The sequence below is a fragment of the Dasypus novemcinctus genome, chromosome 4 (assembly GCF_030445035.2).
Source record: "Dasypus novemcinctus isolate mDasNov1 chromosome 4, mDasNov1.1.hap2, whole genome shotgun sequence".
NCBI classification, from domain to species: Eukaryota; Metazoa; Chordata; class Mammalia; order Cingulata; family Dasypodidae; genus Dasypus; species Dasypus novemcinctus.
The window spans coordinates 41,253,733-41,276,462 of record NC_080676.1 but is presented as its reverse complement, the minus strand read 5'-3'; the positions used below and the strand labels follow the sequence as shown (position 1 = coordinate 41,276,462).

At 46.3% G+C, this 22,730-nt stretch overlaps 1 protein-coding gene across 5 annotated transcripts in view; it reads left to right on the top strand.

The window, feature by feature from the left end:
• Positions 1 to 8,404: 8,404 nt before the first annotated feature.
• MECOM (MDS1 and EVI1 complex locus) overlaps positions 8,405 to 22,730 on the top strand; it is a 573,098-nt gene continuing 558,772 nt past the window's right edge. The window contains exon 1 of one of the 5 annotated variants that reach the window (XM_004447938.5): positions 8,405 to 8,729. In XM_004447938.5, coding sequence (XP_004447995.1) covers positions 8,693 to 8,729 — 37 coding nt within the window. In that variant the 5' untranslated portion in view covers positions 8,405 to 8,692. The remainder of the gene's footprint in view (positions 8,730 to 22,730) is intronic. The other 4 variants (XM_012527080.4, XM_023590259.3, XM_004447937.5 and 1 more) reach the window with 4 other exon arrangements.

Genomic DNA, 22,730 nt, shown 5'->3' with positions numbered 1-22,730 from the left:
TCAGGAAGGAGCAATGCATCTGCACAAGAGAGTCTCAGTGGCCCTAAGCCTGTGACCCGGGTCCTGTTGCCTCAGGCTGTCCAGGAGAAGGTCAGGTAACTCCTTGTAAGGGATGAGCTGGCTGAAACCTTGACTCATTTCGACAGTTGCCAGGTGTTGAAGAACTGATTTGCCAGAGCACAAGTACCCACGAATCCCTTAAAAAAGTACGGCTAATGTGGGAGAAGTGGGGGTGGGGTTGGGGAGTGGGGTATAGGGGACCCTCATGCTTTTTAATGTAACATTTTGTATAATCTATCTTTTTTTAAAAAAGAAACATCCCCCCCTAAATAAATAAATAAATAGGAAAAAAGTATGACTAAAACCCAGTGACACACACACACACAGAGTACTGCCCATATTCAAACTGTGGTAAGATCTAGTTGCACCAGCCAGTTTTATATGTATCGAAGGCCTCAAACTTCAGCTACTCTAGGGGACAATCTGCTGACTAAAGGGGAAACAAAACCTCATTACAGATGGGAATGGGAAAGTCAGTGTCCAAGACCCCTGACCAAAACATGCAAATAACACAGCCTCATCATTATGTCAAATTACAGAAGTTTGGAGCTCTGAGCCCTAAATAGTTCTGTTTATTAAATGACTACATAGCAGGCACTCTCACTAGGCACTTTATAGACATTATCCTGAATCTTTTCAATAATTCAGAAAAATATACCTAGTTATTCTGATTGTACAGAGGAGGAAACAGGGACTCAGAGGAGCACAGTACTGGGCCTAAGTTTACACAGCTGGTGAAAGGTAGGACTGGGATTTGAAACTGTAAAGGTTTGACTCTTAAGGTCTTTCGACTATTTCTTGCTGTCCCAGAGTTTATCTAATGTACCTTACCCTGAAATCTGAATACTGCCCTCTTCCTAACACCAACAACAATGGCTTGCAAAAAAGTTCCAAGATCTTTGATGGCATGTGTCCTTTTTTGCAGACCCTGAAAAGGGCCCACGATTTTATTTCACAAAGGTTAGCTTTTAACTTGAAGATATCAACTTTCAGCTATTGACCATTTAGAATGCTGACAACTTCCAGGCTCAAGACAACCCTCTGAATAAAAAAAATTAGGATAAGCACATGCCACATAGTCCCCTGAATTCTATCTACTCCAGATTAAGAACTCCTTCCCTAGAACATTTTACAGAGGAGGAAAGTAGGACTCAAGAGTTCTCACAAAGAACTTTAGAGTTGGGTGTATCCTAGGTTCATTCAGGATTTCAGGTGTGTGATGAGTTCAAGAACTTTCCAGAGAAAGACAACAACATGCTAAGTGCCTAGTGATATAAAGCATTGCACTAGTCTACAGGAGGGGTGGTTGACAAGTCAGAAAAGAGCTAACAGTTCTTTACGGTTCCTGAAGAATTCTTCACAATTCCCAAAGATTTTTACTTTTTATTTTTTAGGGGAAGCAAGGGAGTAAAGAGCTTAAGAAACAAGAAAGTGAGAAAAGCACAGGGTCCCAGGCATGGCCTGCAGGCCTACCACAGGGTGAGTTGCCTCCTAAAGAATTTTTGTACTTTAATCCCAGGGGAAGGAATTACTATTTCCTCAGTGCAGAGGAGAAAACAAAGCTAGCAGAACATAAGGCAAGGTCTTCAGGAAGTCTAGAGCTGAGAGGGGAAACAAAGAACTCTAATGTAAGGCGGGAGAAATAAATGCCACAGATATTACGGGCGGGGGATGGGTAGTGCCAACCGGGTCAGGATCAAGGAAAGCTGTACCGGTAGCATTTGGCCCCTGAGCCCAGTGGGCAACGGCTAAGTGGGGCAAGAGTTTCCATCATGGGCTAGAGATGATGAGGCTTTTAAAGGACTAGGTTCATCGACTTCATCCTCCCCGTGCCCAAGGCATGAAGGTGTACTAATCTGGGTGGGTGGGGAAACTCACCAGATTATTCTCCTTTTAAGGAAATTTGGACAACCACATTCTAAGATCAGGGCTCCTCAAACTTCAATACACAAACGAATCACCCGATAAAATGCTGGTTTTTATTTATGGGTCTGAGTGGGGGCTTAAGAGTCTCTATTTCTAATAAAGCCCAGGTGATGCTTGATGTTACTGGCCCGCGGATCACACTTGGAGGAGCCTCCGCTGCACCTGGGAGTTTGTTAGAAATGCACACTCTTGGGCCTTACCCCAGATCTGCTGAATCAGAATCTGCATTTTAACAAGCTCCCCAGGTGAAACATGTGCTCATTAAAGTGAGCAGACTAGGCGAAGCGCTTTTTAAGACGATTCCTTGTTCGGTAGAAGGGACCCAAGGAAGTTCAAAGTTCCCTTGGCCTCGCACACCAGCAGTTCTGGTTTCCCGCCTGAGCTCCAGTTCCCACAGGGCAGAGATCTGTGGCCCCTAAAGTTGCGCCTCTTGATTTTAGACCAGTAGCAGCTCCAGGAGTTGCTCGCTTCTTAATCCTCCTTATTGGGTTTTTTGCTACCCCAACCCGTGCTTCCCCGGGGCGCTCCAGCTGTTCCCCCATCCCCACGCCCCCTCGGCTACTGTGCACAGCTGGAGCCCAAGGCGGCGGGCGCACCCCAAGCTGCCGGGGCTCGGGAAGCCAGGCGGGGGCGCCGCAGACTAGGCTGTGCGCTAGGAGGCCGCGCTGAGCCCGCAGAGGGCGGAGGGCGCGGCGGGCGGGGGAGCGCGAGCTCGGCAACTGGTGCCAAGCGGCGCGGCCCTGGCGCGGCCCCACATTCCCACACCGCGGGAGCGGCGCTCGCTACCTGGGAGGCGGCGCGCATCACCCCAACCTGCGTTTCATAAAACCCTGGGGAAATAGTCCCCCAGCCTTGTGGGCCAGTAATCAGCCCGACCTTCCCTCGAAAGAACTGTTGATTACAATTCCCGAGTTGGGCCAAGGCCTCGAGGGCCTAGATTTTAAGTCGACTATTTAATATTATCATCATTATTAAAAGCCAGCCACCTTGAACCCCCTCCCGCCCCCTTAAATACACTTCTAAATTGGGGGGGGGGGGGCAGGTTATGAAGGACTGGAGGGAGGGAACAGGATTGTAAAACCTAACGATTTGCTAAGAAACCCAGGGCAACAAACGCAATTTACAAAACGGCGAGTTTTACAGGGTTGAGGGTAACTGGGCAGAAAACTCGCGGCCGCGGAAGCCTCGCGGCGCGCGCTCGCCGGAGCCGGCTGGCCCCGCGCGCCTCGCTGGGGCCGTGCCGCCCGCGCAGCGCGAGGATTTCGCAGGAAGAGGAGGCTGCCTGGGTGTCCCTGACCTGGGCGTCCGCGCGCGGCTGGGAGAGGTGATCTCCGCCGTCTCGCATCCCCTGTGGGCGAGGCGGCCCTTCCCGGGGTGGGCGCGGAAGTGGAGTTGGCTGCCCGCCTCGCCCGCCCGGCGCAGCCCGGAGCCTAGCGGTCTGCTGAAGCACATTTCACCGTGAGCTTCCCTTTCAGGGCAGAGCGCAGCGGACAGTTTAAAGTTAACACCTAAACGCAGCAGGCATTTCAGCCGGGAAATTCGGCAGCCGCGGCTGCTGCGGGGATGTGCGCATTTCCCCCTGCGTGTGCGCGCGCGAGTGTGTTTCTTCCAGAATGTCAGTCAAAACGGGCGGTCTTAATATTTATTGAAGCCTGCGTGTTTTGTCTCAAGGCTTATCGGGTTTGTCCAAACTTTTGTGTGTGTGTGTGTGTGTGTGTGTGTGTGTATGAGTGAGTGAGATTGTGCGCGTGTCTCCAACCTCCTCGCCCTCCCCCCGCCGGTGCAGGGTGAAGTAGTCCTATATAGCGATGATAAATATCCCTGTTGATCACTTGATTGATTACCTCCCTGAAAGGTCACGCGGGCTCGCAGTAATTTCCTTTTGCCTAAGGCTCCCTTTTCACTTTTACTCCGGCACGACAGCTCCGAGTACACGGGATCTTTATTTTTTATTTTAACCCCTAAATGCAACCCCTCCCGAAAACAATGCAGGCAAGAAAAATCGAATAAAATCAACTCGAGACCTTTTCGCTCACTCACAGCCGCCCTCCCCTCTCACTCCTTTCTTTATTCTCGTCCCCGCCCCCTCCTTCTCCGGCCCACTCTCCCCAACTCAAATGTATTCTGGACACTATTTAATAGACGAGTGTCTTGCAAGTAAACTCAGGCGTCCCTTGGGTCTGCATTTCATGTCTATGACTCTCTCCCTTTCTCTCCTGTGGACTGAAAATTCGGATTTAAACCACTAGACAAGCTATTAATTTAGCTAGGCTACCCAGGGTCCTGAACCCAATTAATTTCTAATAATTATAGCCCAAGGGGGCTAGATAGATCTCCCTGACTCTTTCTTTTATTGCCACTCCACGCCACCAAGGTCAGCGTATAATAATAAAGTGTATGTTTTGAAAGCGATCTCCAGAACAGTGAGTTATTGCAATGAATGAAAATTGTTTCCATTTTGGCTAATTGAGCCCGTGGCCGAAAGCTGGAGCTCTGAGACTAAATAAAGAGGACTGTTTCATTTCAACATGAAGAAACCCCTGCCTAGCTCTGGTCACCCAGTGAGAGTTTAATTTCTTAACAGCCAACCTGAAACCCAGCGTTGGGTAAACAGTATTAATAATTGCATTACAATGATTAAATTAATCTCGCTGGTAGCCAGGAGAATATAGGTTGCGATTGAATAGCACGATGTAAAGTTCACTGCACAAAGACAATAGGCCACGAATACCTCCATAAAGAATTCAAACTTTCTTTTAAAGATACGGTGAGGCTGGTTCAATTATAATGTGAGGGGCAAGGAAAATTTCCTATTGCATGGAATGTATTGAAATTCTGTTCTTTACCGTTTCTAGCATTAATTTAAAAAACCGTAACTGGAGAAGTGGTGTACTTGTCCGTGTCTCTCCTCCTCTTAAGTTAACCAACTTCCCCTCAATGCCCACCTCGATCTCCCTGGTTATCCTTTACAAACAAAAAACAGAAATTCAAAAACAAACAAAAAAACTGAAACAAAAAATCGGCAATAATAAAGCAAGCACACTCAAACAATCCATAAGCTCATCGACTTTCCAACCAGACACATCTTTCAGGATGCCCGCTTCCGTGGGAGGAAGCTCATGAAAACGTTGGGACCCATGCAATTGCCCCCTCAAGGAAACGAATTTCAGGCGGAGAGAGAAAGGGGCAGGTGGGGGCAGGACGAGGAACGAGGGCCGCTCTGCCAACTTGTTGGAGGCCTCTTTTCTCTTGGGCCAGCGACAGCTTAGACGACCCGTCAGAAGGTTCCGGGAACTCCAGGGGCCGTTGAACAGAAAGTCAGTCACCTGCTCGGGTCCCACGGCTGGGACTTGAGACAGGTGGTGCTGACGGGAAACAGGCACTTGGGAATAGGAACCCGCAGGGACTTAGGGGCCATGGCGCTGCGGGCTGGGAGCGCGGCGGGTTGTGGCTGGGCGTTTGCTCCATCAGGTTAAATACACTTGAACCAGCAATTTAGCTCTTTTATTAACACACACTCAGGGCAAAAAGCAAACGGCAAAGAAAGAAAGAAAGAAAGAGAGAGAGAGAAAGAAAAAGGCTGAAGAGAAGAAACCAGCTTTCAGGTTTGAAAAAAAAAAGTAATGGTACCGTGAATACTTTTATTTTAAAAAAAATGATGCCTGTCTCTTCACCAAGCCTTGACCATGGCGGGGGATGGAGGGGGGCGGAGTGCAGAGAGGAGTTTGTATTTATTTCAGTTAGAAGAGGTTGAATTCGCTCGGCATCTCTCCCCTCTGGACGGGATAAGAAATGCGCAGCTGTTAATCGCGTTCTGAAACTCTTGGAAATAACAGGCATGAAGACCGGTGCGCAGAAGGGACAACGACCGTCAGGGACTTTAAAATCCAGGAGAGGAGGGTGCTCCAGCCGTGCTCCCCTCCATCTAGAAGTTTGGAAGACAGGGACTTCTAAATTTGGGGTTTGGAAGACTCTGATTTAATTCCCTTTAGTCTTTCACCTCCCACCGAGTTCCCTTCACAGCCCCACCCCACCCCCCTAGTCGGCCACGTGGTTTATAATTTCTCAACAAAAACATCCCAGTTGCACATGTGGGTCTTGTGTTTAATCTCGGGGTTTGGTTCCATGATCCCTTGGTTTTCCAGAAATTTCCCTGCCACTTCTCTTAACCTCCCCTCTGCAAGAGTACCCACATGTAGACAGACCCCTTTTCCTTGAGATGAAAGAACTTAACGTGCGGAGTGGAGCGGAGAACGGAACCGCCTCCCCCTTTCAAATTAATAATTCCCAGGGGTCAGGAGGTGAAATGAAATGTCCCAGGTTGGGGTGCGGAGTCTCGTTCTATCTAGGGCGCTGCGCGGTCACTGGGTGCCAAGCCGCGGCAGCTCCAGCTCCCCACCTCGGAGGTCAAGGCTGTAATTCTTAGAAGCCCTTTCTATTCCCACAACCGGGAAGGGCTGATCCCCCAGTCCTGCCGGCCAGCCCTCTGGCCTAGGCGACCGTCCCCATAGAGCCCGCACATGGATCTGAAGCAGCTTCTATAGGTGTCTTGCTGTGTTTTCCTCCCCCAGAGATTTTATCTCCTTTTAGGAGGTTAGCCCCGTTTCCCCTTTTCCTCTGAGGACATTTACTGGCCAGACGGCTTAATCTGAACGGAGCTAATTGATTTAAAATTTTGGAGAATTTTTGGAGTCACAGACGCTTGGGAACCCACACCCACAATATTGTAGTAGCTGGTGGTGTTTTTTTCCGCATGCCGAATGTGTAAGCACACCCACCTGGACGCACTTGGCAACAGGAATTGCAGTCTAGAAAAAAACCCAGTGCCTCTCTAGCCGGGGGTGGTGGGGTGGTGGTGGTGGTGGTGAGAGAATTCTCTTGTAACCATGTGCTTGGTCACCAGAGCCTTCTCCTTTGGAAGTTATTTTACTCTTGCTCTCTGTAATTCTCTCCTCCACCTCCCCCTTCCCTTCCTCAGATTTCAACATTGCAAATCTGTCTCCCTCGGGACCTGTAGCTTTGCTCTCCAGGGACCTTTATCTTCAGACAAATGCCCCTTGAATTACGCAGCTATGGAGAAAGAAAAATAGTGGGCATCCTTAGCGGACCAGCGAAAGTTCAAAGACCAGATAATCCTTTGAGCTTTGGTTTCCTGGAAAAAAGATATTTGTGGGCCATCGATGGGCTTTCCAGTTGAATCTTTCTACCTGTTTTTTTCACATCTCCAGCCCTCGTTTTGATAATTAATGCCAACAGATACAACTGGGCATTATCAATGATCTTCCCCTCCCCTGCCTTTGCCAAACTCATGCCCAGGATCTGCTTTTCTTTTCCCTTTCCTGTAAGTTGAACACTAAGGATGTATTGTCGCAGCAAGGAAGCTGAAAAGATTGTAATTTTCTTTTATGGTGTCTGGCAGGATTTGCAACAGATATTAATGGGGACATAAATAGCGTATGGAAGGTATTGAACAAAACTGTTTAATTCAAGGAGGTTGTACCAGGAAAAAATCTATACATAGTTGGGATTGATTCATACCTTGAGCAGAGCTAGTCCCTTTAGGACTTACTCATTTCTGTAATTAAAGCAAATTTCAACAATACCTTTTTTAAGGATGGGGAGAAGCCCCCCCCCCCCCCTTGTGACCCCGGAGACTGTGGGTTTAAGCGAGTGAATGAAAATGGCAGGCAGCTGAGCTGCAGCAGGAGACCACGGGGGCAGCGGTGGGAGAGGCCGGAAGGTGACATCGGACGGGGGAAGGCAGGAGGTCTTGGATGTCAAATGTCCTCGCCTGCCCGGACTTTGGGATTAAGAGTGATTACTGCTACTTGGTGGGAATAGACTACTGAAATGTTCCAAGAATGTAAAAAATCATTGGTTTTACACCTCAAATCCAGAAAGAAACGGTTATTTATTCTGCTTCCATCTCTGAAAGCGGAAGCCGCAATAACTCCAGTAGCAGTAGCAGCAGCAGCGGCAGCAGATTTCCCGGAGTTTGGGATGATTCTCACTTTCTCCTGGGTCATTCGCGCAGGGCCCAGCCCTTCTTCTAGTTCTTAAGTCTGGGAAAGATTTTTAAAAGTTTCCCCCCTCAATTTTTACTGTCTTCCATGGATGGTACAGATAGTTTTCTGTAATTTATGGTGGAGGAAAATGATAGTAATGATACAGGCTTATTGGTGATTCCAACACGTAATCCTCCGCCCGAGCCTTTTCATTTCTTCTTCTTCTTTTTTTTTTTTCTTTTTTGGGCGAGATGTCTGCTCCCCTCAGACTCCCCGCGCTAGCTCCCCGCCTCCCCGCCGCCCTCCCCGCGGCTCGCTTTCTCCGCCTCCTCGGCGATTGCCATCTGACAAGATCTCCAAATCAAAGTGATAAATCGCTCCAAACTTTTTTTGGCGGCGCTGAGATGTTGGAGGGGCGTCTAGCGCGCATGTGCGAAGGTGTCCAAACTGACAATGCTGGAGAGATAGCGAGTGCGGATTGAGAGAAAGGGAGAGAGGGAGGGAGAGAGTGAAAGAGGGAAAGACAGAGAGTGAGTGTGTGGAAGTGTGTGTGTGTGAGTGTGTGTGTGAGAGAGAGAGAGAGAGGGAGAGAGAGAGGAGAGGAGAGAGGGGAGGGAGCGAGAGGGAGAGCAAAAGAAGGAAAAGATCCAAGAAAAAAAAAAACCCAACCACACACCAGCGGCTGCAGGACTGGGCACAGCATGAGATCCAAAGGCAGGGCAAGGAAACTGGCCACAAGTAGGTGCAATATCCCTTTTCTATTGGCTTTTCCCCTCCTCTGCCATCTTGCATATCTGTCTCCAGCGCTCCGGGAGGGAGCGCGGGGCTGCGTCTTGCGCCGGGGCCCGGGCGGAGAGGCACAGCGCAGCCCCAGCAACCTGCCGGTCCCAGCCTCCGCGCCGGGGCGCCCGCGCTTTCGCTCCTGGTTTGGGTGCGGGAGGTGCGGGGGCTGCACTCAGCCCCGCGCACCGACCAGCTGTGGCAGCCCCGGGGTGGGGGTGGGGGTGGGGGCAGCCGAGACGGGGGTGGGAGGGAGGAGAGAGCGCGAGAGCGAGCGGGAAGGGGTGGGGTGGGGGGAGAGGAACGGAGAGAGCGTCTCCCCCTTCTCTCCCCTCCCCCAGGCGGGGGAGAGTCGCCTCTGGCCAACCAGCTATTCCCGAGTGCGGGAGGAGGGGGGAGAGGGGGGAGGCTGAGGAGCGAGCAGGAGAAAGTAGCAGTTTCGAGCTTTGGTTTGTTTCTGGGGTTTGGGCTGGGTGGCAGGCTCGGAGGCAGTCACAGTGGCGGTGGCGGCCACGGCGGCGGCCCGCGGCGGCGGAGGAGTTGGGAAAAGTTGCAAGACGGCGGCTGGAAGTTGCGCGGGCGGGCGGGCTGCGCCGAGCCGCGGGTGCTGTAGTGGGCGCTGTGGGCTCGGCGGTGCTCTCCCGCGTGCGCCGCGCGGCTGTGGGACTGGAGCGGGGTGGGTGGAGGGAGCTGCAGGAGGGGGCTGAGGTGGGGGGTGTGCATCACCGACAGAGCAGCGCGACCGGCTCCGCCGAGCCGCGGGTAGGTGAGGACAGAAGAGGACCGTCGGGCGCGTAGAGAGCCGGGAGTGGAGGGCGCGCAGCCAGTGGTGACAGCCGCCGAGGAGAAAGGGCCGAAAGGGCGCGCTGAGGCCGGCGAGGCCGGGGTTGGCGGGAGGCCGATCGACCCCCAGGGGGCGGACTGCCGGAGCGTAGGGCCAAGCGTAGGACGCGGGGGAGCCTTCTGCTCTCCCTCTTAGTGCAGCTCCCGGCCCGGGTCATTCACCCTCCCCGGCGCCCCCTGCCTGCCTGGCGTGGAGAGGCCTTGGTCACGCGAGACGAGGGCGATTGGGTTCGGGGCGGAGGCGGCGGGCTCCTCACCCCCAACTCTTCTTGCAAAATTGGTGGGTGACTCCACCGGCATTGCCCGCCGAACCCAACACTGTCCGAGATGGCGTGAGCTTCAGCCAAGGCTAGGCGAGAGGGCTTGGTCTCTTCAAACGCTTCGACCTCAAGTCTAAGGGGACTCGTGGCGCCGAGACCCGGAGCAGCCCAGAGCGCTCCAGCACCAGGTGTCAGCACGTGGGGTGGCGGCTGCCTAGGGAGAGGACCGGCAGTCTCTCGCACTCCCACACTTGGACTCACCGAAAGCAGCTTTCTAATTGTTTTGTTTGTGGACCAGAGACAGAGCTGGAGAGTGGGATGCTGCTCCGCAGTGAAATTCCCTGTCTTCCCCCTTCTCCCTCGCACTTTAGGACCAAAATCACGGTGCTCCCACTCCTAGCCGCCGGCGTCCTCTCAGCAGCCGCGCGGAAGGCTGCGACCTCTCGGCTGGGTTTGGTGGGAGTCCGCGCTTAGCCCAGCGAGATGCTGGCATCGTAAGTGACCTTCCAGTCCTCACCCAAGCACTCCCGGTCTTCCCAAAACGTTTCCTTTCGCCCGAGTCTTAGGTATCAACGTAAATACGGGGCTCTTTGAGTCATTAATCATCTGCTTCTCTTTGGGATAATGTTCATTTCACTTCGCTGCGACAGTGTCAAAGCGCGCCAATGGAAGTCCTTTTTTCCTGTTTGTTTTTATATGAAGCCGCTGTTTTTATTTTCATTCGCGGGTGAAAAAATATACCTATGCTTGGAGGCCTAGGGGCTTCAATTCCGGCTAAAGGTTAGAAGTGTGTGTGTGTGTGGGGGGGGGAGGGTGGGGGGGGGTGGGGAGTGGGGAGAGCTTATTTCAGCCTTGCCTAAGTTGGGTGAAATGAAAGCCGAAGCCTCTTTGCCCAATATCCGCCAAAGTGAAAGCAGAGCACAAAAACCTTCGAATTTTCTTGAGCAACTTTGCCAACTATTTTAATTGACGAGAGGTATGCTATCGTAATTAAAATACCCCGCGCGCACACCCACTCAACATCCAGTTTAAATCAGTGTTCCGAACTGATCTGACACTTGTCATTCATTTGATGGATTATTTTGTGTATCGTCTCTCTAAGGAGGCCGCTGTCGCTTTCTGATAACTAAATCGGAACATTTACAAACTTTTCTTGCTGAGCTTCAGGTTCCCGCTTACGCTACTCCAGCTGTTGTCGCCGCAGCTGCCTTTCTGACAGAAGCGCTGCTTTATGCAATTCTTCAGTTACAATCTGGGTAATAAAGGAAATCATATCAAAACTACGGGTTTTTGTATTTTAAAGCGCTATTTCCTTTCCTCGAGTAGCGCGCGAGTTTCCTAGCGCGTGGCGGAGATGGTCTGTGACCCCTGCGGTGGAATAGTCTAACGAAAACTTCGCCTCTCAGTCTGCACTGGCTGCTTTCTTTTTGCTGGGTTAGGAAGGGCAGTGTGACCATCATACTTTTAAAAAATAAATTCTGTCTTTTTCGTTGCAAAAGTAAACAATGGAAAAAGTCGTAGAAACAGCTGTTTTCGATGGCTTGCCATTCTTTTTGTCATTTCTAAATTTCTTTGGTAGTCGTAAATCCGGACTCAGTCTTGGCTCCTGTGCAGGAGCCTGTGGGCCGAGACCAGGAACTACAGACCCTAAAAGTATCCCCTGTAGTTACACCCAGAAATGACTGCACAACCCAGTCTCCACCTTGTAGGGTTTGCTTTTTACACAATAGTTGAGACCGATAAATTCGCTGCAAATCATTTGGGAGGATTTTAAAACTTAATTTAAAAATAAAGAAGGGAAAAGCAAGAAGATTGACATTTGTACTGTCTAAAGCCCTTGGCTTTTATTCCCATCTTTAAGAAAAGAAAACTAAAAGCCAGGCAGTCGCTGGCAGTGCCGGGAGGCTTCTCAGCCATTTTCTTGGGCAGCTAAGAGAGCACCTGGGCCTCGCCAGAAATGCCAATTGCAATTGTTATTCTCCTGATGTATGGGAAGGAAGCAATATTGGGTCTGCCCAACACGTTCAGAATCTCAAACATCGAAGGATCCTCCTCACCCCGCTTCTCCAAAGTCACATCAGGCAGGGTTTCAATCACAGCAAAGAACGATTTGCTGTGTAACCCCCCTTAACTACCGGCCCCCCAGAAGTCTCGTAAAGAGGCAGAAGGCGATGAGATTAGCAAGACCGCGGCAAGTGGGGCACTTGTTACTTCTACACTTGATCTCTGTTAAGAAACAAGCTCTGAAGTGGGAAAAGTAGGTGCTGGACCTCTCCGGTCCTAAACTCCTACCTTAGCAGCCCAATACCTAAGATATAGGAGGTGCACTCCCGTTACGTCCACCCATTCGGGTTTTCCTTCTTAAAAAAATAAATCCCCCAAAACCCAGATTAAAACCCAGCTTTATTTAAAACAAAACACATTTATTTGTTTCAGACTCCTTTTGAGGGAGAAAAAATGCTCGCCTGACAGAGGCCGAGGCCCCTTCTAGGAAGACGGTTTATTTGCCATAACTTGACCATTACCCCAGCTTAGGCTTCTTTATTGTATTTGGCACTTGGAGCGCAATCTTCCTGCAGCATTTCGATGTGTTTCGCAAAAGAAAAAGAAAAGAAAGAAAAGAAAAGAAAAATCTGTGTTTAGAGGAAGGTTAATTACCCTTTCATTGCGCCCCCCTCCCCCCAACACTGGGGAAGGGGATGGTTCATTAGCTGCAGGGGCTAATGGAAAAGGAAATCGAGGCTTCCTTCTCTGGTTTTCATTTATAGGGACTGAAGAGTTGCAGTTTTTGGCGACGGTGTGAGCGTGCGAGCGTGTGTATGAGTACGTGAGTTTGAGGGAGTGTGTCTTTTGCCGGGTAGCCCAGCTCGAGGGCCTCCCAGTTGAGGTCTCACTGCCCACCCCCGGGGTCCGGCCTCCTCTGCAGGCAGACGTTCAACACGCAGGACGCTTATCAGATGGAAACTACCTCGGCGTCCCACGAAATTTTTGGTTTCTTCTTATTTTTAAATTGGAGGCAATCTGTAAGAAGTTTCTCTTTAAACGTCGTGTCTTTCGGGAGTTTATTTTATTTTTAGAAGTTGGGGCCAGGTTGTCCGAGGCTGCACACGTGGTCTAGTGTAGGAAGGCCACAGTTGGGGACCCTGGCTCCTTGCTTCCTGGGCAAGGAGGGCAAAGAGTGCAAGGGAGCGTCGACTTGCTGCCCCCTAAACACCAGCCGCTGCAGTCGGTCTCCCCCGCAGCTCTCTTCACTTTGCCTCCGCCGGAAGCGGGGCAGGGGGCAGGGAAGCTTGACTTGCCATCTTCTGGCGGTCAGCTCTTACCCTCTTCCCAGTGTACCCAGTGCCTATTCCTAAGAGGTGGGTACACCGTCCCACCCCTCATGGCAAAACTGCTGGTGCGGAGGAATTGGGTCCTGTTGGGGGTGAGGGGTGGGGTTGGAGAGGCCCCAGCGAGCAGGGAAGCAGTGCTCGCTCTCGGGGTACCCCCAAACTCTCTCCTTTGGCTGCCCAGCTCTTGGCTCCGAAGCTTTGGCCAGAACTCTACTTCCTTCTCCAACCTCTTAGGTGTTGCGCGTCTGAGCCCAGCTTCCCTTGGAGCCGGGTTTGCGCTGACCGTCCACACACACATGCACACGCGCGCACGCACAGTCACACGTCCCGGATCGAGGAACACATGTGCGGAAGGCAGGCACACACTCCCCCTCTCTCTCTACTCGGCAGGGCAGGCCCCTTCTCACCTTCCCAGCCTAGTGGGGGGGAGGGGGAGAGGAGGGGGGCCGGAGGAAGACAGTTACACTATAATGATGCCAGGCACTATTTCCCTGGACTTCTGGGTTAACCCTTCCTTGCCTGGAAGCCGCTGCTCTAGGCAGTTTATAAAATATCCGTGGGGTCTGCTTTTCTTTCTCCTGGGAGGCCCAGTATGAATCATTAGTGCCCTCCCTACTTACCCACTCCAATTGCTACGGTCTTCCTTCTAAAATTAGATCCCCCCTCCCACTCTACTGGCCTTCCGAGTTTACTAGGGAATTCTCAAGGAAATTGGCTGTGTAGTGAGAACAAGTGTGAAGCAGAGGATAAAAAGGGGACAAAATTAACAGAAAACAAAAGAGGGAGAAAGGAGGAGAGAAATCGGTGTGTTTCTTATTCCAGATCTCCAGTTTACACACAGATTGGTATTATTTTTTTCCCCAGTACGTGAAAAAAATGTAATCCTTGTTAATTACCTTTGCTTACATGCCATACAAGAAACTTCAGAGATGTTTCTACATAGGGAAGAAACTGTTTACAAAACTCTTTCAAAAGTGTGACATATTGCTCTAGTTCAGCACTAAAAAGCTAAACACACTTACCCTCTTTTGAAGTGCCCTGGCTGGGGCAGCTTATTTGAGTGCGGTTTAGATATTGCTGTGGGTATAACTAATGGCTTCTACCTATTTAGCTCAAGTGGGAGGAGAAAAAGGCCTGAATTCCTTGTCCAATGGGTCCCTCTAGAGACTAGATTCTGGCTACCGTCCAGTTCTGTACAATGTCAACATTGAATATTTGAATTCCCAGACTCTATTTAACAAGTTTCTAAATAAATAAACTCATTGTGTGTCTGTGTTTAAAATTATTTCACCTCTTTCATAAATGCTACAGCATCTTATGACATTGGGCTCCCAAGTTGATTTTTAAAAAACAAACAAATAAACAGAGCTTACAGCATTTTAATAGCCAGAATACCACAATACGCATGTATTGCAAAGACATTCTTTCATGTGTAGCTGGCTGGCAGGAGCTATTTAGAATAATCTTGTGCTGTTCTTTGTGACATGATAGTGAAATATAATAAAAAACCAAGTCAGGTTCAGAGAGGCAGTGAAATATTAATCACATCTAAAGGGAGGCCTGACTGTGTAACTGTAGTGCCTTTAGATATTCCACGATTTTGCCTGCTGGGTCTTAAAGAAAGAACTTCACTGATGTGTCCTAAATAGATATACAGGTATACAGATACCTGTTGATAGGTACGGGTGGCTATAGAACTTTGTTCAAATTGAGTTTTGCTTCCAGGCATTTTTTTTCCCCCTGTATCTGTGTTGTCTTTATAATTTGGAAGGAATAGATACACAGACGTTATCCTCATATTACTTAATGAAAAGAACCACATGAATCCTACATTTTTATCAACTTCCCAGCACTCTGATGAGCATTCACACAGCATTTTTATGCAGATAGGAACATGCTTATTCTAAGAAGTGCACAATTTATTTTTTTTTAAAGTATCTTGTAGTTCTCTTGAAAGTGTGGGCCCCCCTATGTAGTTGTTAGAAAAGAAAGTGGAATTCACTTTAATTTGTGTGTATAAAGTATATTATTAAGAAGAGTGGGATTTGGAAGGGTGAATAGTGAAAGCTGTACATTTAGTTGGTAATGTGGAGAGCTCAAAGCCAGGAAAAAAATACCACCAACCCATGAAAACCTTAAAATAGATTACAATGACCTCAGCCATTTTCATTTTCAAAAATAATAGCCGTGATTAAAATGGGGGGTGTGTTTTATTTGGAACCATATTCTTCTGCATTATTATAAATGTTGTTTTGTGGTTAAAGAACTGTTTCATTATAAGAAAAAATGAATTTTAAATCAAATTCCTGCCTCTTCAAAAGATCCCATTCTTGAATTACTTCTTATTTTGATTTTAGTTATTATTCTTATTCATTAGCAAACATGCTTTTGGTGTGTATGTTCAGCCAAATCCATGGCTACTAATTTTTTCAACAATTCTAAAGGAGAGATTTAGAGAAAGATTTTTATTAATTTCCTTACTAAACACCTGCTTAGTAGTCAACCAAAGCTTCCTTAACTTTATTAAGAAACTGCCTAAAGGAATTAATTTTGTCGGTTGTTCAAATGTTGACATTATGAAAGCCCTTGTACATAGCAGTTGCTGGGCTTGGCGATAGGCAGGCATACCCAACAAGTATCATTGAGGTCCTCTGGGTGCAGTTCCAGGTTCCCTGCTCTTATGAAATTATCACCGTGTGCATTGGTATTTGAATTTGAGTGTGGTCCTTGATTGAATAGCTGGGTCATCTTCAAATTTGCCTGCCTCTGAACCCCAGGATCTTGCTTGTGCGGTGGAAGTAGGGGAAATACACCACCTTCCTTGGTCTGCTCTGAGGGTTGTATGAGGCAAATATGGAAGGTATCTAAGGTACGTGCAAACATTTAATAAAGCTTAGTCACATCCTTTCCATTTATCAGTCAAATTTTCTGAAGAGGTATTTCTCCACCTCTGCCCCTTTTTCACCTGTTCTGTTTCCATCCAGCCTCATCTTTAGAAGTATTTGCATATCTATATATGTCCTCTCCTCATGCCCTCAGAATGAAAGATAGTTATGCTAAAGTCTGGGCATATTAAACCATCTGTACCAAACTAAAATAAGCAGCAAATTCATTCTGACAACTAGGCCATCATTCTTTGCCCCTCCCCTCATTTTTTTTTGCCACTGTATAAATAAAGTGATTGAGCTTTCAACTTTTTTTTTCCCCAGAGACTCTGACACAGCCTAAATTTAGTTGTGCATAATCTGTAGTTGTCATGAAGACCATGATCCCCTATGTATGAAAATATAACTTGGAGAGGAATGAGTTTATAGATGACTTTCCCACCTTGCCTAAGTTGCTCCTTTCTAAATGAGGGGGTTCAACTAGAGCAGAATTTGTAAACCCAAATGCCTGCAGGGAGTGGCAGGAACAATAAATCGGTGAAGCAAGACGAATGTAAGGGGAAGCGGATGCGGCTCAAGCGATTGGGCTCCTGTCTACCACACAGGAGGTCCGATTCCCAGGGCCTCCTGGTGAAGGCAAGCTGGCATGTGCAGCGTGCTCGCCCACGTGGAGTGCCCACCTGCACTGAGAGCTGGCACAGTAAGATCACGCAACGAAAAGAGACACAGAGGAGGGACAAGAGACGCAGCAGACCAGGGAGCTGAGGTGGCACAAGAGATTGAGTGCTTCTCTCCTGCTCTGGAAAGACCCAGGATTTGTTCCTGGTGCTGCCTAAAGAGAAGACAAGTGGACATGGAAGGACATACAGGAAATGGACAGACAGCGAGTGCAAAAACAAGCGGGGGTGGGAATAAATAAATCTTTGAAACAAATAAAAGATGGATGTAAACAGTCAGTGTTCCTCTATTTTTATTTAATTTTTGATACCCAGCCTTTGTATTGTAGAATAAGAGGGAGTGGTGGGGACTATGGCAAATGGGGGAGCTCTAACCCTCTCTAATGGGGGCACTTGAAATTTAGCTCCAGCTCACGGCTGCCATTTGGGCAAGGGGGGCCAATGCTCCCAGATCTTCCAATTTTTCAGAGAAGCCACAAATCTGGATTTTTATGTGAATTTTCTCTACTTTAAAATATTGACTCATTTAAGAAAAAAAATCTGCAGGCCCAAGCAAATACCTCTGCCTACCGTATCCAGTTCATGGACCCTGAGTTTGCAATGTCTGGATTAGATGATTTCTAAGGGCCATTTGAAGCTCCAAAATCCTGTGATACCCACAGGCTTTCTAAATCTTACCTTGTGTTTTAAGATCTATATCTTCCTTTCCCACCCAAAGTTAATGTGTGTGTGTGTGTGTGTGTGTGTGTTTTGATAGGTGGAAGTACTTATTACAGAATCTGATATCTGGCCATTTATCTGGGAAAAATGTCTTTCATGGACATGTTGTGTCTTTCTTTCCCTCTACACCGCTTCATCGTTAATTGGCTTAAGAAAATAAACTGAAATACCTCCCCCCGATCTCATAACCACTGGCCACCATTCTTTCTTATTTCTCATTCAACTCAATTTTTTGATTTTTGGGTTGGGGGTTGGGCCATAGTAAATCATTAGGAGAAGTCATCTGTGGTTTTCCATAGTGGGAAAAGAAGTCATTTGGCTACTGTGGGTATAACAGAGGAAGAGTTCACCCAGCCTAGGGGGGTCCAGATCTTATGTCCTGTATACCTGTAACTGAAGAACTCAACCGGCTTTAAGATCTGAACCTAAAGTGAAGAAATTAGTTTTTAAGGGATGAATATTATTTGACAAGAGGAAGATTATATACGATTAGAAGACTTAGGAAAATAAACATGTATTGCTGTGTTTATTATTATGAGTTGTGTTTTTAGAAGAGAGGGTAGGTGAATTATAGATAAAATTAAGTCCTGAGGTCTAAAGGTTAACGTATTGGTAATTGAATACCAATACAATGAATTATCCCAATAAAGGTTGGACTAAGCTTTTTTTTTTTTTAAGGAGGTACCACAGATTGAACCTGGGACCTTGTATGGGGGAAGCAGGCACTCAGCCACTGAGCTACACCTGCTCCCCTAATAATTTTTTTTAAAACTTTTTATTTGCATTTTATTGTATGCTGAAGTTATTCCTGAGACTTAAGTTTTTGTTTCTTCAGTTTCTTCTGGGATATCTTTTTCTTCTGTGCTACCTTCTTTTCTGGTTTAGGAATAGTTTGTTCTTTTTCAGTCAGGAGCGTCTTGTGGCTGGGGGAGCTCATGTGTAGGTTAATCCTACCACAAGCTCTGTAAGTACCAGGGGCCTCTTGGGGGTTTGTTCACCTGGCTGTGCTCAATGATCAGAGAATCTACATCTAAACCCTTAAGTTCAGTTATTACTTTCTGCATTTTCAAGCTGTCTAACAAAAATTCAGCACTCTTTCTGGGCCACGCTCCCTGTATCCAACCCCACTGTTTGGACTGGGCACACCCACATGGCCACTGTAATGAGGGAATGGCACACATTGCTTCTGCAAAAGTGATTTCTTTCAGATACTTGGTGGCTTTTTGAATATGCATACCCTTGATGGCCTGGGCAGTTTCTCGGGTGTTCTTAAAATGAACACGAACCTCAGGCAACTTAGGGAACAGCCTAAGAATTTTTTTTTTTAAATTTATTTTGTTTATTTATTCCCGCCCCCTCAGTGTTTGCACTTGCTGTGTCTGTTCATCTTCTTTGTTTCTTTAGGAGGCACCGGGAACTGAACCTGAGACCTCTGATGTGGGAGGGAGGCACCTAATCACTTGAGCCACCTCTGCTCCCTGCTTTGTTGCATCTCTCATTATGTTTTTCTTCTTGTGTCTCTTTTTGTGTTATCTTGTTGTGTCAGCTTGCTGCGTCATGCCAGCTCGCTGTCTCCTTTAGGAGGCACATGGGAACCGAACCAAGAACCTCCCAAATGGTAGGTGGGAGCTCAGTCACTTGAGCCACAGCCACTTCCCAGCCTAAGAAATTTTTAATATCTAAATCAGCACTGTAGTCAAAGGGGCTAGTAAATGAACACTTGTAATTTTCAGTTAATATTATTGGAAAAATCAGAGAATACAGTCTTATGGAGGAGGATTTTGAGTAGTGATGAGTATATTTGTAATCATTATCGATGGGTCATCAGAAGGTGTAAGTTTTATACTTTCTGCTGAAGCCCAGGTTCCTCAGCCTGGCCTGCAAGGGGCTCCCTCTCTTGAGGCAGAAGAATGTGGTGGCCCTGAGCTTAAGTTCTGCATTAGATTTGCCTGAGGTCAGATCCTGCCTCTATCAGTTCTTAGCTGTGTGAAATGAAGGCAAGTCTCTTAGCCTTTCTGTGTCCATTTCCTTATCTATAGATGGAGGATACTTACTTTATGTGAGGATTTAATGAACTAATGCATTTAAAGTGCTTTAAGTAGAGTCAGATCTCAACAATGTTCCTTACTATTCCATTGCTTTATTTGTCTCCCTACCAAAGATGGGTCCATCCAGCCTCAGTTGTTTACTCATTTTTTTCCTCTTGTCAGGCCACCCTTGTTGTGTTTCTGCCTTCCAACCTTTGGCCCTGATCTTGTCAAGCACTGCAAATCTACCCATACTGTACTTTGATCCTGAAAATCTGACTCCTTTAAGACTGAGTTTAAATCCTTCTTCACCAGGCTTGTCCTGATCACTCCTAGAGACATGATTTCTCTAAGTCTTTTCATTCTAATAGTACGGAATTCTCATTCTCTACTAATATTTTTGCATCTTATTATAGATTCCTTGTCTTTGCTCTATATATCTTATTTCTCTAGCAATTTAGGAAAATTCCTGGAGGGCCATTTCTGTTTTGTGCAGTGCCTCATACTATGCTTTGCACATGGAAGATATCAATACAATTAGGTGATGGTGGTTAGTGATGGGCTTTGGTGGATTATGTGAACCCCATCAATTTATTTTGCCTGTAAAACCTGCACAGTCGGTTAATATTAGCACTAGAACTCTGGGATATCTGACACTTTAATTGCCATCTAAATCCACAATTGGCCTATTTTGACAATGGTAAACCACCTGGAAAGGACATTTGAGAGTAGAATATTCCTGATTTTCACCAACCATGATCCTCATTTTGGCAGTGTAGGTATAACCCATGGCTCCTCATTTAAATCACAAATTGTCATGATCTATAATTGATCTTAAGGTTTATGGAAGCTCCATACAGGACCTGATTTTGGAGACTATCAATGGAGTCAAACAATGAAACAGTGAAACAGTTTGTGGACTCATGTAATTCATGAGAAGGCAAATTTTTACTTAAATCCTAATCCCAATTTAGGCAGTCTTAATATAGAGCATAGCAGTAAATAATTTTGCTATACATTTTTTAATGTACCTTTATGGTTAAAGGTTCTGTCAAACAATTTAAAGCTACCAGGTAATTGCATTATATCAAATCTTGTTTTATGGATTAAATTGACTCCATTCACCCATCTCTGTCCCCTTAATTCAAATGCAAACATAGCTTCCTCCTTTTACCCCTCTACATTTCACAAATGGATTCCTGTCCTCAGGCTCTGGTCGACTGCATGTTTTTGAGCTTGTTAGAATTTTTCTTATACCAAGACAGCAAGGTGGGACTTCTCATGTTCTTGTGAGTGCTCTGAAATCACTGGGAGCCCCTTTGAATTAGGCAGAGACTAAGACCAAAGCTTCATATATTGGTGCTGACTGTAGACTTTACCTTTGATAGGACTTTTGAAATTAAGCAGCAATAAAATGATTCATGATAAAATGATAATGGAAATGAATGGAGGGACCCTAGTTGCTACTAGGGTCATGGTTCATGGCCTTCTTTTGGGTCGCAGACTCCTTCTGAGAATCGGATGAAAGGTATAGAGACTTTCTCTCCAGAATATACACATATGCATGAAAATTTTAATGCAATTTCAGTGGTTCATGGGAGTTTACCACGTGTTTGGACTTGACTCACCCTAGTGTCATTATTATAGTGTTTTAAAGTCCATATCAATTTCTTTTTTTTATTATTTTAGAAACATTTTTTTTCTGATACACTTGTTGCTAATAATTTAAAAACTATAAGGCTATATCACACAGAAAATATTCTTTGTAGTCCACCTTGTTTCTTTTGCCACACACCATCTCCAAATGACCACTATTCTTTGTTTAAGTGTAAAGTCCTACAGATTTTTTTCCATGCATATATTAGCACATACCTATGCATAACTTTTACAGCAGCTTTCTTTTTTTCTTTTTTTTAAACTTAATGTACCTGGGACCTTTCCCCTGTCAGTACATGTCAAACTAGCCAGCCCCCCTCTCCCCCCCTTTTTTTAGAGGCCACAGATCTTCCATTGTTTTGATGTAATACATTTTATTGAACCAGTCTCCTATGGATGACATTTGGGTAGGTTCCAGGTTTCAGAACAGAACAGAGAGAAGTTCCCCAATCTAGGAGTCTAAGGGAAAATGAAGGTGACACCTACAATTAAAGGAAGCTCACAGTTAAGGGTGAAGTGTGCCGGCCTCTGAGACAGGGACACAGCAGGGCTTTGGGAAATTCATAGAAGATTGCCCCTCCATGTCAGGACAGATCAGAATTCCAAGCTTCTTTACACTCTGGGGGACCAAGGGTCTAAGTCCAGAGCTAAGGTACATCTTTGTAAGATCCACTGTGATGCATCTGTGATATTTCAAGCTTACTGTGTTGTTCTAGATGTCATATTTATGTCCCATTTCTATTTTCTTTTGCTGTTTGGATCAGACTATAGCTGAATAGCTGAAATTGATCGATATAGCACCAACTGGATAAGGTTAAGTAAGTTGTCAGGGTTTCAAGACTCAAGTTTTAATTTCATTTTATTATTGTTATTTCCTTGTTTGTGAGGTGTGTTATGATCACACTGCCCCATCTTGTGTATACTCATGCCAAATGATGAGACCAGATGAATGTACAAGGGATCTGTTTTTTTTGATGTTCTAAAAAATCTATCCACAATAATTTCTAACCTCTGAATTGGAAAGATCATTTTTATAGGAAAATGTTTTTCACTGGGTAACCAGACTATGGGAATAGTTTTATAATGGAAACTATCTCTTATTTTTAGCTATAGCATAAAAAATGTGACAGTATAATGTTACACACTAAAGCCCATTAGATGCAAAATTCCAGTTTTTGATTATAAGTTATAAACCAGAATAGAGAGACTTCTGAAAAGCGGTTTTCTTTGGCAATGATGTTGTTGATTAAATATAAAAATTTCAGAAAAAATTAGTTCAGTATATTCCTTTACATAGAAGGTTACAAAATTGGAATAGCTGGGTTTTGGTTCTAGTGGGAAGAACTTTTCTTATTAAAGCTTATTGGATTATATTGGATTAAAAATATGCTAGGCATTTTAGATTGGATTTGACAAGATAGCATTCAAGGATTAAAGTTTAGTCATATGTATCTTTTTAAGAATTAATTTATTTTGCAAGTTTGATTCCTTAGAGGATATGGCTTGCTCCCAATTCATATATTATATGTATGTGTGTATTATATACATACATACATACA